The sequence below is a fragment of the Drosophila virilis genome, chromosome 5 (genome assembly GCF_030788295.1).
Source record: "Drosophila virilis strain 15010-1051.87 chromosome 5, Dvir_AGI_RSII-ME, whole genome shotgun sequence".
Lineage (NCBI taxonomy): Eukaryota > Metazoa > Arthropoda > Insecta > Diptera > Drosophilidae > Drosophila > Drosophila virilis.
The window spans coordinates 11,997,095-12,015,700 of NC_091547.1; the positions used below are offsets into that span (position 1 = coordinate 11,997,095).

At 43.0% G+C, this 18,606-nt stretch overlaps 2 protein-coding genes across 2 annotated transcripts; both read right to left on the bottom strand.

Annotated features, from left to right (window-relative positions):
• Positions 1–3,864: 3,864 nt before the first annotated feature.
• On the bottom strand, positions 3,865–4,828 carry LOC6625203 (uncharacterized). Its single transcript, XM_002050263.4, has 3 exons — positions 4,677–4,828; positions 4,188–4,621; positions 3,865–4,128 (listed from the first exon to the last, which is right to left on the bottom strand). Exons 1-3 carry the CDS (start codon positions 4,703–4,705, stop codon positions 4,052–4,054), a joined length of 540 nt encoding a protein of 179 aa, XP_002050299.2. The 5' UTR covers positions 4,706–4,828; the 3' UTR covers positions 3,865–4,051.
• A 2,568-nt stretch (positions 4,829–7,396) lies between these two features.
• edl (ETS-domain lacking) lies at positions 7,397–15,820 on the bottom strand. The gene is made up of 2 exons (XM_002050262.4): positions 14,975–15,820; positions 7,397–8,234 (listed from the first exon to the last, which is right to left on the bottom strand). The coding sequence occupies exon 2, from the start codon at positions 8,208–8,210 to the stop codon at positions 7,692–7,694; it is 519 nt and encodes a 172-aa protein (XP_002050298.1). The 5' UTR covers positions 8,211–8,234; positions 14,975–15,820; the 3' UTR covers positions 7,397–7,691.
• Between the last annotated feature and the right edge of the window lie 2,786 nt (positions 15,821–18,606).

Consider the following 18,606-nt stretch of genomic DNA (forward strand, 5'->3'; position numbering starts at 1 on the left):
TTTTTCTTCTGCCTTGTGCAATAACAACAACAAACAAGCAGACGGAGCAACAGCCACAGCTACAGATACACGGATACAGATACAGCTACAGATACAGATACAGATACAGATACAGTCTAGGTCCATAGATACAGATACGCAAAGTCTAATTCTATTTTGCTGCCTGGTTTATTTGTGCTGGCTCATTTTTCTCGGTTCGCTCGAGCCGCAAGAAGAACTGCAAGAATGTCGACGACTTATAATTCGAGCAGCGTGTAAGATTTTCTCGCCCTGTCTAGGCTTCTATACTTTTCGCAGTCGCAGTACAGACTGAAATGATCATAATTATGGTATCATATGTGGAGCCGCAGCCAGCCCAGCTATTGCCATTATATTCATCAGCAACACGCGATATGTTCTCACTGTGCTGGCACTTGTTTTTTTGCCCCTCCTTTTTTGTTGGCTTTTTTTTTTGCGCAATTAACATTCCTCGCATAGCCGGAGTCTCTACCGAGTCTCGAGCGGCCAGTTGGGGCAGTCTTTAAAAAGTCTGAGCCTGCAATTGCAATTGTTGTTATCACAGCCTGTCGCTGGCCATGCGCCGAACCTGAAAAACTAGTTTCGATAGCCAATATTTGCTGTTGTCATTTCGTTGGGCTAAAGTTTTTCGCATAGCTGCAAATTTAACGCTCGGGAAAGCCAAGTAAAAGCCGCATCTTACTGTTTTCACCCATGCGCCTCAATTGCAGTCAACGAGCCATGGCCAAGCACTCAAAACTGGCTAACTGGTTGGCGGGCTATTTTTTTTTTTTTTTTTGTTTTGTTTTGCGCTGACTTTGTTTGTGTCCAAAGTCAAGGCTGGCCGCCTAAACTAACGCATTGCCAATTCCTGCTTTATTGTTATTTATACTTTTTTTTCCCTATTTTTTTTGCTCACTTCAATTGATATTGCGTCGCTCGCAACGCTGCTCATTAAAATTTATGCGCAGGAAACGGAAGCCCCGCAGACGTCGTCGTCGTCTTCTTTGGCAGACAAGGCGCAGACAATGTCGGAAAGCAGTTGCTCCCGCTGCTCGGCCTAGCTTATTCCCTGCCAGATTCGTTTGGCTATGCAGGCGGCGTGACAAAGGCCCAACGCAGTACAGCAATCCGGGCCCGGGTGTCTGTCCGACTGCCTGACTCGACCACAAAAATTGAAAGTGTTGACACGCCCACACAGCAGATATTCTTAACATTGTATCTTCATACCTGCCTCACACGTGTGCCTGTGTTTGTGTGTGTGTGTGTGCACCTGTATTCATTATATATTTATGTATTTATAAATGCATGCCTGTGCATCAGCATAGCCTGAACTGAAGGGTTTACTTATGACAGCTGAATTCTATAATCTCTAGCAAAGAGCCAGCAGAAATAATGGAAACCGGAGAAGCCATGTGTTCAAAATCCTATTAGCTAACTACACTGACTGCAAATCCATTCGAAATTGTCGCTTACTCAGTTCAAAGTTCAAAGCAAAGGGAAATCTTACTCGTAAATGCTATATAATGTTCGACTGATTCCTATGATAACCATATAGGGGTCACATTCTGGGTGAAGTTCGCTTAGAAACAGGCAGAAGGGCATGGTTATTAGGACTCGGCTGAGAGATCATTCTCTTAGTCCATTTATATCAAAGGGATCCTTGGGCAGCTCCCCACCAGAAACTGTCACTGTAAAAAGCCAACCTCAGTCAAAAGCGCTTCAAACGCTCGTCTCACACACATGTTATTAAATTACAAGCAGATTTAATCCTCTCTCGAAACAATGAAGCTGAAGATGAATGTGGCTGAGGATGAGGATGATGAAGCGTAGCAGCTAAACAGAGACGAAGAGTGACAGTGTGGTAAATGCCAAGGGCGGGGGCGGGCGCGAGGGCAAAGGAGTTGCTTGCCTTACACTTGACTACATCGAGCCGCAGTGTTTAGTTCCCATGAACTTGAATGTGTGTGTGTGTGTGTGTGTGTGTGTGTGTGTGTGTGTGTGGCAATCGGTTTGCTCTATATGCAGAATGCTCTTCGCTCTCGCTCGCGCACACTCGCTTGCATGCTCGCTCTTTCTGGCAGAGTCAGTGACAGTTTCGTGGCCACGTCTCACTCTCTCGCTCGCTCTTGCGCTTTGTCTTGGGCCGTCGCGTTTTCTTGAAACAGTTTCACACAGCTTTTGGCTTTTCCCTACCCATTCTCAGGGCGATCTTGGCATAGCGTGGGCGTGAGAAACCCACTGAACTTCAACTGCTTTCGTCAGCACATTCCGGGCCAAGTGTGAGCTGCACTCTTGAAACGTTTTATTGCCACATCTAACGCGACCGGAAGTTGACGCCCCCTGCTGCCGCTTGGACTCATGGGAGGTCGCACCAGCCACTGCGGCACTAAATGCAATAATTAATTCTCTAGTTTCTCTATTAGGCCCACAATTCTGGAGCACATGCTGCGTACCGCCCGAAGCTCTGCGGCATTTGAACTGAAAATATTTATCGTTAAACGTCAATCGGTAATCGACTGAGCTTTGGTGCTAATGATATGCCACACAAATCGTGTCCAGAGTCTGGTCTAAGCTGGATTTGGACATTGTTTATGGCATCCGCTGCAACTGAGTCACCAAATGGACAACAGCCAGACGGACGCACTGATAGCTTTTATCGTGGCGTGGGTTACATTTCTTCGGTGTTCGGTGTCATGTTTGGGACTGTGGCTCGTATTTCGTGTAACTTCGGCAACACTCAGCTCTGTCCAATTCATATGTTAATGCCGCAGCATGTTCCAACAATTCACTGAACTCCACATAAACAAACAGAACACAAGTCTCGGGCGAACAAGTGGCTCTTGGGGCAGCTGCCAAGCGGGCGTTCGCTTTGTGTGTGGCACCACAGCGGGGCAGGGTCTGTTTTTCCGAGTTCTGTTCTTATACCCAGCATCTATTGAAGTTCATCAAATTTATGTTATCGACCGAAACAGCCATCTTCAGTCCCATAACCAATATCTAATCTCGTTCAGCGTCCCATGAGTTGGTCCAGGAAAGTGCTTTAAATAATTTTATTTTCCAGCTCGTTGACGTATTTCTCTTAAGCGGATATTTCGACAGTTAGTTTTAGTTCTTGATTATATCACGTAGATTTTGAAAGGTATTAAAGCTTTTTTTTTAGATATATGTATAACCATTTCCTTCTAAAATCGAAAGGAAAAAGTTATTTAGCTTGCGGAGAAAATTTCGCAGGGTATCTTCTAGCTGGGCACGCTCGACTAGAGCGCGCTTGCTCAATTTTCAGTTTTGTTATTTTCATATTTGTTGATTCATTTCATTTGTTTACCCCGTCGATTTCAGAGTTCGTGGGAAATATCGCGCCCATTCCGTTTGCTGCCAATGAACTAATTAAAGAGGCGGCCGCTCCAAGAGTTTCAATTGCGCAATCGTAACCCCAGTTGGGCCCCCATGCCCCTCCCCCCCCTTTCCCCTTTCCATGTGTTTGTTGCTGTTTCTTTCCCGAAACCCAGCTCCGGCCAGAACTCGATTAACAAGCAAACCCAACCACTTGAGCCAACATCTATTGATGTGACTCAGTTTTTAGTTAAGTCATTTCCTAAACGAAATTTTGGAAAAAGAGATTCCAGCAGAAAGGCCGGAAAAACGACTGAAAAGCCATTTCGAGCAAATTGGCAAAATCTGTTGTCCAGTAGCTCAAAATGGTCATCATGATGATGATGATGTAGTTGTAGATGATAAAGATTGGACGGAACCGTCGTTGGCTTCCACTTCCGTTTAGTTTTTATTGTTTTCGCACCTCGTCTTCCGTTTGACGGCGCTCGGGTCGCGCTCGGTCGTCGGCCGCCGGCGGATATTCTACTTTACATAAGCGGCGTTTCCTACAATTTTCCCGGTCTTTGGACCTATTTATTTGTGTTTGCCGCTTTTGTTTTGCTAAGCGCATTCGCTTAGAGTCGAGAGTTAACAAATTGATTGATTGATCAAAAAACGGTTTTCACAATTTAACATTCCACTGAAACCCTCATTCCACCCCTTCCAGCGGAAACAGTCTTCAGAAGGGAAGATCAGCAATCAAATAAATTGTGATGCTCAGCGTACCCATCAGGAGCATGGCTTTGATCAGGTCCTCTGTGGGTCAGTGAGCAGGATGAGACTTAAAGATTTGTGGGGTAAAGTGGCATACGCACGCATTGAAAAATCCGTTGGGGGGCCAACCACTCGGTTTTTGCCGATTTGCTGCGGTCGCATGCCACGACAGTGAGCCCTATAGATGCGATCATAACGGGCCGCCTTGATCGGGTGCAAGGGTCGTTGGACCTTATCATCGGAATCGATCCACATGGTGGTATTGTTGCCCCACGCAACTTTTTTGGCTTGCGGCGCTGCAGGCTGGGCAAATACGTTACGAAAATTGGTTTGGGATCGTTGCAGCAGCTCCTCGGCCTCCTCCTGGCGTTCGGCATAGTTGTGGGGCATGATCGTCTCGTCCAGCGCTTGGACAATGGCCTGCTCGACGGCCAGCTTCTGATTGCATTCCGGCACAAAGGCCGATATCGACAGCTTCGACAAGCAGGTCATATATATGGCACTGGTCGACTTATATATCTGTACCGGCATAATGCTAGGAATAGACGTTCAAGATTTAGTATTTGATGAGTGGGGCTTAGGCTAAGTACCTCTTCAAAAAATTACTGTGTGGCTGCATTTTGGATTTGGATAGAAAACTAACGAAAAGTTTATAAAAGTAGAAAAAAACTATTTATCAAATTAAATTGCTGAAAGCTGAATATATAAATGCCTTTTCATAGCTGCCTATATGCTAGCCGATGGACCGAGAGCCTTTTAAGGTTCTCCAATGTCATCGGAATTACTTGAGCTGCTGCTCAATTGTGTGGACGGTCGGACATGGCTAGATCGACTCGGCTATTGATGCTGATCAAGAATATATATACTTTATGGGGTCGGAGATGCTTCCTTCTGCCTGTTACAAATACAATATACCCTTCTACCCATTTTTAATGGGTTCAGAATATAAAAATCTAGTAAATCATGAAAATGGATGTAGTTCAACGTTTCACAATAAAGCACAGATCTGTTTAGAAGGTGGCTTACCAATTCTAAGGTTATACGGTTATCCAATCCCTAACTGGGTTTACTAAAGGTTCAAACTGCGTATAAAATATGTGCGCCAGGAATCCTGGGCTGTGGGACCTACCCTCACAGCTCTGTGGATAGCTTGTGTCAATATGTTATTTGTAAAAATATTCGTGCGCTGCAAACAGCGTCAGCTGTGCCGTGTGGCATGTGGCATGTGGCAGGTCGTGGCTGTCTCTTGGAGGTTGTGGCCACGACATCTGTTTCATATTACAAGGTAGAGCTGCCGAAGGTACAAACAATGTGCTTGCCATGTTGTTGTTGTTGCTGCTGTTGTTGCTGTTGTTGCTGTTGTTGCTACTGGCCCATTTGTCTCACTTCCTTTACCTTTCAGGCCGGCGCTGTGTGCGCACAAACAACATCCCGGATGCTCAACTAAAGAGAGAATTAAAAACAGAAAACAGACAAATTTATAAAACTGCACTAAATGCAAAGTTCCAAAGTTACAACAGCAGCAGCAGCAGCAGCAGCGACAATGAGCCGCATACAGGAAGAGACAGCGCACATGCTTTTTGTATCTGTATCTGTAAATGTATCTGTATCTGCATCTGTGTGCGGGTATCTGTATCTGTGGCTGTTCATTCATAGAAAAACCAAACCAACGAGCGGATGCACGGGCGGATGAAGCGCTTGAATCAGCATCGCCCTCTCCCTCTCTCTATATCTCTTGCCTCTCCCTCTCTCTGCCTTTCTCTCTGTGTACCTATAGAGCCCTATCTCTACGTGCGGTTTCTATTTGGCTACCGCTGCTGATTATCATGCCTCGTTATTGTTATTGTCATAATTGTTCAACTATTATTTGCAAAAAAAAAAAAAAAAGAAAATATTAAACTTAAAAAAAAAATAGGGGGAAAGAGCTAAAGTGTTCAATTATGAGAACAAGCCCCAGCTTTGGTTTACCCAACTGCCCAATATTATTTGCTTCGCAATTAACAACTGCCAAGTCCAGTAAAGGAATACAATATTGAAGAGAACGCGGCAGCTCCCTGGGCCGTAGACATAAATCACGCGGCGCTCTAAAAATAAACATTATGGGTGATCTACCGCCTGGCATCGACTTGTACAAATGTTAACATTAACTTCTTGGCCAACAATAACAAAAAGTTTATTGCACTTCCATTGAGTTTGGTTGATTTTCTTGAACTCTGCAACAGCCGCTTCAGAGACCATTTCTCGTTTCTCGTTTAACCTTAATGATGTGCTAATTGGGCAACGTATTCAACATGTCAATGCGTCTCTTCCTCTTTGGTTTCTATATGGTTCCATTCGAAATTGTGAAAGACATAAACAGCACATAAACACACAAACTAAGTAGACGCAAGTTGTGCGCATTCATTTCAAATTGTTTAGAAAGTGGCCAAGAAGATGCTCTAAAGATTTACTCTAGCCATGAGAATTTTATTAAGACGCTTATCCATCACAGAGACAAGTCTTTAATCTTCTCCAAATGCCTTGAGTGGAAAATTTAGCGTGAACTGAGCAGCTCCAATCTTCGGTAAATACCTGTAAATATCAGTTGGGTCCGGAAATGGAAGCTTTTCTTTAGTTATACTTTTGCATTTTTTATCGTACATTCTTTTATGCTCTGATAACGCATATCTCGAGCGCCTGTCTACAGCTTTATAGCTCGGCAATGTCTGTAGAATATCTAGACATGTTGACAGTTATCACCTGCTAATTGCATTATTTAATTATCATGATATACCTGTTCTTAATGGTAAGCAAATAAACCTTCTTGCTTATGCAGATTATTATTTAAACACTTCAAGCTGTCTACATTATATATAATTTCGCATTTGTGAACACGATTATATTAAGTTTCTTATTATAATCGCTTTATTTCTTGTGCCATGTAAGTATGCCAGCCGAAGATCAAGATTAAAAAGATTAAAAGACGTTTCCCAATCGTAACTCAATCCCAATCTTCTACAAATATATTTTATATGATCTAAACCAATTTTGTAAATGATCCAATAAGATATTACACTTGTTCTACGATCTAGACTGTTTTCAAGATCTTGGACAATACCTATCAAATTCTTGTCTAGCAAAAGTTCTCTCATTAAGAATTGTTCCTAAAATAGCTCGGCATTTTATATTATATAGCCCTTCCCCTTTCACTTACTCTAGGGAACAACTCGGGGTTGGGAGAAATACTCTTTCACTTTGTTTTACATATTTCAAGAACTTTTCGCCACTTCCGTAAATACATTCATATCAAGAACTTCCGTTTTTAGTTAGATTTCATTTCATAAAATTTCATTTTATATTTTCATTAGATGCAACTTATACGACTAATAGGACAGCATTTGAAGTGTGCCCCGCGGTGGGCCGCACTTGAGCAGGCGCAGGCGGGGCATGCTTCGACCACTTAAGCGAATAAACAAATGCATTTAGGTCTAAGACTTAAGACTAGGAGCACTAGCGACTAGTTAGGTCTAAGTGAGCTATATAAAGCATAGGTGCTATATGTATATACTATGTATATGTACAACCTGGTTAGGCTATTACGCACGGGTGTTCTCGGCGAGCACACCCTAGGAGAGCAGCGCCATGGCGCGGGCGAGGCGCACACGGAAATCACGATAGAGCATCTTGCCGCCGACGGGCACACGACACAGATACATGTCCAGACTCATCAGGCAGAGGGCTTTGCCGTTCATTGGGAACTTCTGTGGCAGCTCGGGCGTCACCTCGAGGCCCTCGGAGACGGCCATGCTGATCAGCCATTTCCAGACATCGGCGCGTGTCCAGTCTCGCGGATCCACGGGCAGCCCATCGGAGCCTATGGGATGGTGCAGGCTGGTGTTGTTGTTCATGTTGTTGTGCTGGCTGTTGCCCGTGGCAATGCTGTTGTTGTTGTTGATATCTTCGCTGAGCACTGTGACGCCGCCGCGACACTTGTCCAGCATTTGGTATGGATGATGACGCTTCATGGCAGCTGCCGCATTGCTCGCCCACAGCTGCTGCAGCTGCTCCTGGCCGGCATTGACTTGCGACAAGTCCAGAGGCGGCACGCGTCCGGCGTATTTCGGGTAACTGGCCTCCACTTGCATTGTGCACTTGCCTCAAACAATCAGCTGTAATGACAGATAGAAATGACGCCGATTAATGGAAGTGAATCATTAGCTGAGAGTGGGGGCATATACATATGACTGTGTGTGTATATGCATGGGCAGAATTCAAGTGCCGGAAATGCTTTCACAAGCAGACAATTGTTTAATCGCGTCAACGGCAACAATAATACGCATACGCCGCATTGTACGTGCAATAATCAAATAAAAAGCCTTTTAGTTTAGTCACCAGGTTTGGTAAAGCTTATTCGCATAACACAGTCAAATAATCAGCAGTGAAAACTAAGAAACGTTTTTTTTAGTTGTAAATATTATCAATCTATAAAAATGTCTTTAGATTTTCTTTAACATAAAGCAGCTATAACATAACAAACATCAACTGTTATACAGCTGGTATGTAGGTCACTCACTTAACAGCGCTGTTAAGTAAGAGTATTCGAATTTCGCCGTGTCGCCGTGGTCTGCTCGTTTCTGTTGTTATGCTTTGAATGATATTTTGTTATTGTAGCGCAATATTAAATCTGACCTTGTTGCCATCGAAAAAAATGGGACGCACGGTTGCGGAGCGGGGCGGGTCACACGCGAAAGGAAGCGCTGAATAATCATTACGCTGCTGTCATATCGATAACAACAACAACAACAGCCGCAGCAGCAGCAGCAATGAGACGACACTAACAGTAGCCGTAGCAGCAGCAGCAACAACAATCGAGTGTTAGCCATGGTCACATTTAAATAAATGGCCCACATTTGTATCGCTGACTATTAGCTGATGGCTCAGTGGTTTGCTCAATTGTTGGCTGACATAGAAAGGCAAGTGCCAAACCGGAATGGCATCGATTACGATAACAATCAGAAGCGGAAACAATTAGCAAACGGGCGACGGTGACGACGACTACGACGACGGCGGCGAATTGGCAGCTTGCGAATATGGCGAGCAAAACAAAAGCGAAAAACCAAAAGACAGCCAGCTCACACACAGCTTGGGCAATCAGAATGGCAATGCGAACAACGGGCATGGAAATGAAAATGGCAGTGAGAAGCAAAACATCCGCCGCCGCAAAGCCAAAGCCAAACTTAAAAGGTGTGTGTGTGTGTGTGTAAGGCAACGGAAGCCGCGGGCGGTGCGGCAACCGTCATCTGTGATTTCGTTTCACACAGTGTACGAAAAAGTGGGGAAGCCAATTGTGGAAGAACCCTTAAGTTTAGCCCATTTGTCATTTGCGTGCGTTAATAGTTTTCCGGAACTCGTTTCAAGTGCTTCCGTCCAAGGAAGTGCGTAAAACCAAGCCAAGAATCCGTCAAGGAATCGAATTCGTATGAAGCCGCAATTTTAATTATACCTGTGTGTGTGTGTGAGTGTGCCCAGTTCATTGCCAGCAGCGCGTTATTTCCCACGAACACCGAATTCGACGGGCGTAAGCAAATGAAATGAATCAACAAATATGAAAAAAACAGAAAACTCTTTTCGCTGTTCTCTTTGTTTGCTCGCCAGGAAGCCACACACAATGCCCCGCTTGGAAGCTGCCACAAGAGCCACTTGTTGAGGTATGTACACATGTGTATATGTATGTTTGTGTGCTGTCTGGGGGAAATGCTGAGCAAACTAAGTTATTAACATATAAATTGGTCGCTCTGTAGCATAAGCCATGGCCAGAACGGTGTTGCCTGAGATTTAAGCGATGCCAACAAAAATGTAGCCCAGCCTACGCCTTGATAAAAGCTATCAGCATGTGTGTGACTCAACTGCAGCGGATGCCATAAACATGCCCAAGTTTGTCCAAGACGAGGCCTAACAGCACACGCTATGTTAGGCATGTGATTAGCTTACAGGTTCGATAAGCATTTCGATAAACGATAAACATTTGCATTTGAAATGTGACCGGCCGCAGTTCGGGCGGTCCGCACAGCGGGCGCGCTTAATTAGAGAATTATAACAGTTTGAATTTTATGTGAGACCACCCCGTGGGGCGACTTCCGCGAGCAAATTCACGAAGTTGCGCCCACAGCGAAGTGAAGGCGTGTGAAATGTTCAAAGATTAAGTGGCCAATAAAGCTGTCAGCAGCTGAAGCAGTTTCTGTGGGCGGAGCAAGGATCAAGACCAGACATCAATTGCCCAAAAGGTAAAAATTGTGTGTGTGTGTGTGGCACATGTCTGTTGCGCTTCCGTCGCGACAAGGGCAACATCAATAGCTTAATCATTAACCCACGCAAGCTCCAGCGATCGTTCTGTCTGCCTGTCTATCTGACTGATTGTTTTTTGTTTTTTTTTTTGTTTTGTTGTATTTTGTCAACATTGGCATTGGCATTCGTTTGGTTTGGCTACACACAAACCGCGTGCTGAGCACGCGCCCAATACAGCAAATTGTTGTCGTGGTTGCCCTTAGCCCAGGGTCTTGTGCTTCGGGGTCTGTGCCTGGGTAGGAAATGGTTTTCTGTTACTAGTTGTTGCTGTCCGGGTGTGAGTGTGTGTGTGTGTGTGTGTGTGTCGGAGTCAATGACAGGAAGTCTGTGCAATGTGCGCATATCCGCCTCCGCCCGCGCACAGGATGCACAAAAGGAAACTCTGACACACACAGACAGACACACAGCAAATGTGAGATACGACAACGAATACAAATACAAATGCATTTGCGCCAGTTTTAATTACGTTGACGTCTGCACTTTGCACTGTCGCATGTTGTTGTTCTTCTTGTTGCTGCTACTTAGTGGCAGCTACTATATAAACACTGACACACACAGGCGTCTCTTCTTTGAGTGTGCACAGACAGCAGCAGCAGCAACAACAACAACAACAACAACAACAACGAAAAAAAGACGAAACGTAAAATCGTAATTTGAAGTTCGTAAAAATGACGCGTTTCCTGTCATTTGGCGAGCACTTTAAGTGCGTAATTTGCTCCCCACACACACTGACACACACACACACACACACACGTATACACTTAAGTCTTTGCTGTGTATTTGTGTCGGTTGACGCCTCCCATCTTTATCTGCAGGTCGCTTCCGTTTTTGAAGAACTCATCTACCGCGAACTTTGCCGGGCATCACAAACTTTTGCTCACTTTCGCATACAGATTTTCTATACCCTGTAAAACGATTTGCACGTGCCATGCATGACAGGAAAGCCAGCTATGTCACAGTATACCTATAACAGATGTAGCTATAAGTATTTCGTAAATTTCGAATCTTTACTTAGCCTAATTAACAAATCTCAGTTTTTTAGTTAAAAGTTTTGGTTGGCTTTCAAATACTTCTCGCTAGCGCTATGTTGTTTTACAGGGTATTTTCGTAGTCGCAATCGTGGCAGATGTCTTCTCTAGTTGATTTTGTTTGGCTTACATATCAAATGTCTGACAAATAGAAAACACAGCGACTATGTAAATTTGCGGGCTGCCATTAATTTGATTACAATTTGAAACTGTTTTTGCTCTGCGCGCACGAATGTATCTAGCAGATACGTGTATCTCATAGATACAATTGCGCACGTCCAAATTATGCGCTTCCTCCTAAGTCAATTCACTTTCTTCTCTACAATAAAGTTGAATTTCCAACTGAAGAGTTTTTCTTTTTGCTTTCTGAGGTCTAATCATGTGGAAATGGCCGGTGGGCGGTCCAGGCACATATTTATATCTTATTGTCTATTAAACTATTAGATTAATTTATTTAAGATTATAAACAGCTGCTTCTGGCTTGTTTGCTTGGCTGCAATTCAAGGCAAATAAACTTGCTCATTCAATAACAAATATTTTACAGAGTGCATACAACAACAACAACAACAACAACTACTATAGACAGCGGCAGACGACAGATGATAATCTGCTGAATTTTGTTAAAAATAAACATTTTTGCGAGCGAAGCAACAATAACAACCGGATTCCCACATGTGTGTATTTCTTGTGACGTATGTGTGTGTGTGTGTGTGTGTGTGTATATATGTTTGCTGATATTACAAATCATGTAACGCTGTCGCAGCGGCGTCTGCCTGACGTCTGCAAAAGCTGGCGCTGCAGCATGGTGGAGCGGGGGCGTCTAGAGGTAACTAGGGGTTGGGGCAGAGCCGGAGCAGGCATTGGGGGATGGGGCATGGCATGCGGGAACTGCGCTCATCGCATGGCCATTCATCATTTTCATGAGGGCGCAGTTGATGGACGGATGTGTAACGACTTTTCCTCGTTACAAAAATAAAAAGCAAACGGCGCCAAATGCATTTCGCCTGGGGCTAGTCGGGTCGGCTGTGGGCCGGTAAATATTTAGTTGGAAATTAAATAAAAGCAGAGCCCGTCAAATGCTTTGATGATGACGAAGCTGCTGATGTGGCCCTCGTCTGCTCCAACGCTGTCTGCACATTGACAGCATCAGGCGCTGTCTTTTCACGCCCCACACGTGTCGCGGGCAATGAAGCGGGACAGCCGACTGGCAGGAGGATGCGCCCTGGCACGACACGCGCCATAAACAGACGCAGTCTAACAAGCAGCCGCAGCGACTACAACTCAGGTGGGTTAGCCTTCAAAATAAACAGATTAGAAAATTGTTGCCCGAAGATTGAATACACTTTCTTTCTTACAAGGGCTTTATAGAAGCCTTATAGTATAGTAATACGATCTGAGACGGATATCATGGGGGGAAACCTGAAGCTTGTAAATGCTGAGCTTAGTCCAAATATCTTGAAAAACAGAAACAAACACGGCACAAAATTTACTATTCAGCCAATTCTTCCTATATTTAATATATATTTAATGATATTTTATGTGCTTCAGAGGCAAATAGAGTTCGTAAGAAACAAGCAGAGAAATATGGCAATGCATTAAATGCTTAGAGACTAGTTTCCATATGAAGACCGACAGGCATGACTATATAGACTCGGCTGCTGATACTGATCAACAATTTGTATATTTGAGGGAGTTTTTTCTATGAACTGCATACTTAGAGACTGTTTGATAATGCCCTCTGCGAGGGTATAGAAAGAGACGCAGCCGGAAACGCGAGCAAGAGCTTATCAAGAGGCAACGAAAATTGATAGGGGCTTTACCTGGTACTATCTAAGAAATTGCATTTAAAGAGTCTAGTATGCTATGTCATGGGTTTGTTATTTCCTCTAGTGGGTCAGCGGCGGGCTGAATCAGCCTGGGGAGAGAACGAGAGAGCCAGAGAGAGAGAGAGAGGGAGAGCGTGCGCGCGACTGCAACAGAATTTAATTAAGTGATTGTCGTTGTTGTTGTTGTTGTTGTTGTTGTTGTTCTTGTTGTGTGGCCAGGTGCGTTTTTGATATGTGTGGCAGCAGCTGCAAAGATTACAAAGAGCCGACTGCCACAATAGTTGTTCCAGCTGAGAAAGTTCTCATGCGCTGCCGACTTGGCCACATCCTTTGCGCATGCGCGCGCATTCACAATATTCATGCGGGCTAACAAAGCGCCCAAAATGCATTTAATATCGTGCTCTCTCACTCTGATGCTCCCACCCTCTCTCTCTGTCCGTCTCTCTGTTTCGCTTGACTGTCTCAAGTTGATTCTTCTGTTTCGGTTTTTGTTTTGCAGCTGCCGTCTTGGCATTTCGAGTGTGTCGCTTTGTTTTGTGGTTTCTCTCTGCGGTTCTCTGCCCCGCCTGAGCCGCAACTTGGCCCGGTCTGTTGCCAGTTATTCTCTTGACAATTTCTGTTGTTAGGTTTTCATAACCATAAATTCGGTCATGGCAACTGCACATTGAGTCTAAGCTGCACAAAACCGCGCACAGTCTCTGAAAGGGCCAACAGCGAACCTGGCTTATAACTGGACTTGAAGTGTGCACCAAGAATTGGCAACAATGCGCAAAAAGATTGTGCGATATCTTTATTATTTAAACTATTTAAACTAAAGCAAGTCCGCTTATGTGCTGCGCCTTTTGTAATACAGCTCAGCTCAGCTTAACTGTGGTTCTACTATAAACAAAGTGCTTGAATTTCAGGTATAATAACGGAAGAACCTTGTGTGAGCCACTTTTTATGAGAAACTATATTCTGTAGTCTTACGGTTATAATAATCAAATCAAAAGCACCTCATGTCCTAATCAGCTGAGGAAGAGTAAAAGAAAGTCGGCTGCAGTATTCCAACTCATTTTTATTGGATCGAATTGCCCTTATATCTTATATACCCGCCCAATTTCGATTGGCACAGAGTTTTAACAGCCTCTCCTTCAACTTGTGCTCTTGAAAACGCTTTTGTAGCACACGATCCTAATTCAAGGTAACGTTGATTGTCAAGTCTCGAGCTGACCTATAGCTGTGCCATATAATATTCATAAATATCGCATGGCTTTGGCAGCGCTCGCACTTTCAATTTTATACAAATCGTTTTTTTTTATTGTTTTCTGTATCTGTTAAATGTTGCGCTTATGTTAATTGAAATGGTCTTTCAGCTGGCTTACGGGCATGCATGTGTGTGTATATACACAGTCATTACGAAGCACCTTTTAGAGGTCAATTAGCAAGTCACAAAAAGCAGCGACAGACAGAGAGAGAGGGAGAGAGAAATAACGAAACATAGTACAAGGCAAAAGGCATAAAATAAATTGTCCGATTGAGCGCATTCCTCAACATGTCAAACGAGCCGTTTAAAGTTTAAACAACCTATAACAACAAAAATACTTCAACAACAAATTTGTTTTTGTTTTTAATGATAGCCAAACTTGGCAGTTGATGAGCGCCAGAGCTGGACTTGGCTTCGGTTAGGGTCTACGAAATGTTTCGTATTACCTTATAGATGCTGCTTACCTCGAGTCGAAAGTTAATCCAAAAGTTGGCGCTGTGTTGAGTTGTTGTTGCCGATTTTCAAAGTGACGACAATATCCGTTTTAATATATATCTGCTCTCTCTCTCTCTCTATATATATATATGCGAATATATACGTGCTTGTTTGCAATTTGCTTATGAATTTCTTTTATTTGCGTTTTGTTTATGGAACTTCCTGCGCGGAATTGCCAATGCAATTTCAGTTGTCGTTCGTATTTTTAATAAATATATAAATATGCATATATATATCTGTATATTGGGGTGTTGTTGTTGTTTTTCGCGAAAATAGAAACTGCACTTGTTTTCGCTTTCGCTTAAGCTGTTTATTTTTTTTTTTGTTAGTTTGTCTCTGCGCTCTCTCCCAATACGATTTTCACTAGTGCACGGCTTCTGGCAGCTGGAGGCACACTTAGATATTTGTGTGCGAATTGCGAATTTCACAATTTGCAAAAATGTATCTCACAGTTAGAAGCGGCAAGCGGCAACAATAATACGCGCTCTGAACTACTTTTCTATGTGCGCTTGGCTCGGGTTTCGAAAGTTTGTTTTTTTTCTTCTTTTTTTGTTGTGTTTTTTAATTTTATTTGTTGTTGCTTTATTTTCAAATTGTTGCAACGTTTTCAGCTTCAAGTTTCTTCTTATTATTTTTTTGTTCACTTAACACAAAATTCCAGCTTGCAGCTGCAATTCGCTTTTGTTGTTGTTGTTATTGCGTACGAGTATCTGCGTATTTCAGCAAGCGCAACACAAGTATCTTGTATCTTGTATCTGTAGCTGTGTGTATCTGCGTTCTGTGCACGCGCACTTCACGTTCTCAACTGATTGCGATCGTGCCCATGCAGCGGGTTTTGTTGCCTCAGCCAATCTCACGCTCTCTCTCTCTCAGTCACTCCTCTCTCTCTTTTGCACTATCAGATAACCGCTCTCACACGCTCTCTCGGCCGACTGCGAGCGGCGCTCTCTGTTACACTGACAAAAATTGGGTTTACCTTTCAAGAACTTAGACACTAAAATCATAAAAATTGAGAGTAGAACTGGGAAAATGTCAATTTTATTTATAAATTATTTTCCAACACACAATCCTTATGATAATATATATTTTATATAGCATATAAATTTTATTTAATTTTTGTATTTTATGTGGTTGATTCTCGATTTTCTGTGTTTTTTTTTTAGAATTAATCTTTACAGCTCTTTCGATAATACGCTTACCTGACACATTTTCAGATGCTCTTTGTTTGAAAAGGGCCAAAAACTAATCGGTTTTTCATTCATGAAATGTAGAGCCCGCATTGTCGAGCATCAAATCGATTAACTCATGGATTTAAGGGGTAGGTCGAACGTTTTTGCTAAAGAATGTATTCAGAACTGTCGCAAGTGAGCATATCTCAATTGAGATACAGCTGTTCCTGGTTTTTTAGATTTAAGATACTTTTTATGAATGCTAACAATACAATAATAATAACAGTGGTAATATTGATAATAATAATAGAGAAAACAATGATAATAACTACAAAAATATAATCATCAACAATAACACAAATCGTTATAATAATATAAGTCATAATATTCACATCATATTAGAATTGTTCTCAGTATTCTGCATGCTTATTATTTTCATTACAATTATTATTAGTAATTTTGTAGTTATTATTATTATTATTATTATTATTATTATATTTATTATCATTCGTTTTAATTAAATTATTAATATAACGTAATGACAATAACAATTATAATGATAATAATAAGCAATACTGAGAAAAAGCATAATATGATCTGATAAAGCATACTTTAAAATACTTTCCATTTGCTAATCGTTAAATATCAATTACATATTCAACACCATTTTCCATATCATTGCCTCCACCCTCTCTCTCGCACTTATCATTTCGAATATGTATATATATTGATATATTCAAAATTGGAACCTTTTTTTGACTGGGTTGGCACCATTTCAACAATATATTGCTCTTTTCTTGACTTTTCCTCTTCCTCACACGTTGACAGGCGTCAATTAATCAAGTCGCACTTAATTTTCATTGAAATATCTTTTGTACATATTAATAAACAATTCCGTGGGGGCAATGCCAACAATTTCAGTGGCCATCACGTGCCACCGGGGGGCACATGCGAGCCATAGTCGAGTATGTGTGTGTGCGTGTGTGTGTGTTGTGTGTTGTGTGTTGACTAATTACGCTGCCTAGACGACGAATTGTAATTACAGGAAATCCTTTTGCCTACACAGCTAGAATGAATGCGCGCTTTGCGGTGTCGACTTCCTTTTCAAACTGACAGCCAAAAAAAAAAAACAGGATCATTTATTTGACTGACCGGGGAAGGGGAGAAGGGAGATCCTGCAGCATGTGTTGGGTCTGTGCGTTAGCATATGGCTGCCAGCTAAGTGCCAGAATCCTTTCATCAATTTATAGACAAGCGTGAAGTGGAATACTCGAATTACGCAGCCTTTTGGCTTGCAGTTCAATTCATTGGAATACCCAGAACTGAGAGAGAGAGAGAGAGAGAAACGCGCCCCCGAGCCTTGCCCCTTGGTGTTGCACAAGGCACGAGGCGTTTGTTGCAAGCAACCACAGGACGCGCGTCCTGTGCGTGAGTTCAAATTGCAGCAGCAGCTGCTGTTGCAGCAGGCAGTTCCACTGAAATTATCTTAACAGAGCCTGCGCAATTATTGCTATTGGGTTTTCACTTAAGATTGCACCTTTGTCTCTGTAAATGTATCTGCATCTGTTGAATGTATCTGTATCTGTAGCTACATCTCTAGCTGCAACTGCTGTCTGGCTTCGCTGCTAACCGTCTCGTCCTGTCGCCGCCTGCTTTGATGCCTGCTCGCATTTCGCTGAGCAAGACAGTAGAGAGGGAGAGCAAAGGAGAGCGAGCTCTACTTATTGTGCCTCTGCATCTAATGGCTTGTTTATCGCTCGCATTGATCGCAGACCAAATAAATTAAGTGCTTTAATTGGCCGCCTAATTGATAGCGGCGTCTCTTGGCCTAATGTGGCACAGCAGACAGCAGCCAGCAGACAGCAGCGTTGCATGAACCGATCCTACTTCTCCATATGAGCCGATTTGTTGTTTGAGCTGCACACATCCTGCCGGCCAAGCAGCTACAGTTAATCCTCCTAGGCTGGGCATCCTGTCCAGCTGCCGTGCCTCCAATTGCAATTGCCATTGTTTTCGGCCCACACAATGCATGTAAATGCCTCTCGCTCCGGCTCACACATGATAAGCATCGACAGGAAGCCAGACCGGGTGGATTGGCCAACAAAGGATGTTTGCTTAGGCTCAGCAACTAATATCGCAGCCACGTACGTGACTTTGTATGGCTTGTGCGTTAATATTCAGCATATATATAGCTCTTACCATATTTTCTATATTATTTCTCGCTATTTGCTTAGCCTGTTTATTTTCAATTACAGGTAACTCTGTGCTGGTGCATAATTCGAATAAATGCGCAAGGCAAAAGGAAGTAAGCGCTTGACACGAACCCACAAACTCTAGTCGCGGTTGCCCAACTCGCAGATATCCCTCACTCGGCTGCGTGCTCTAAACATAGCAAGATAACTTCTGTGTTTCGTGTTAAATAAATAAATTTT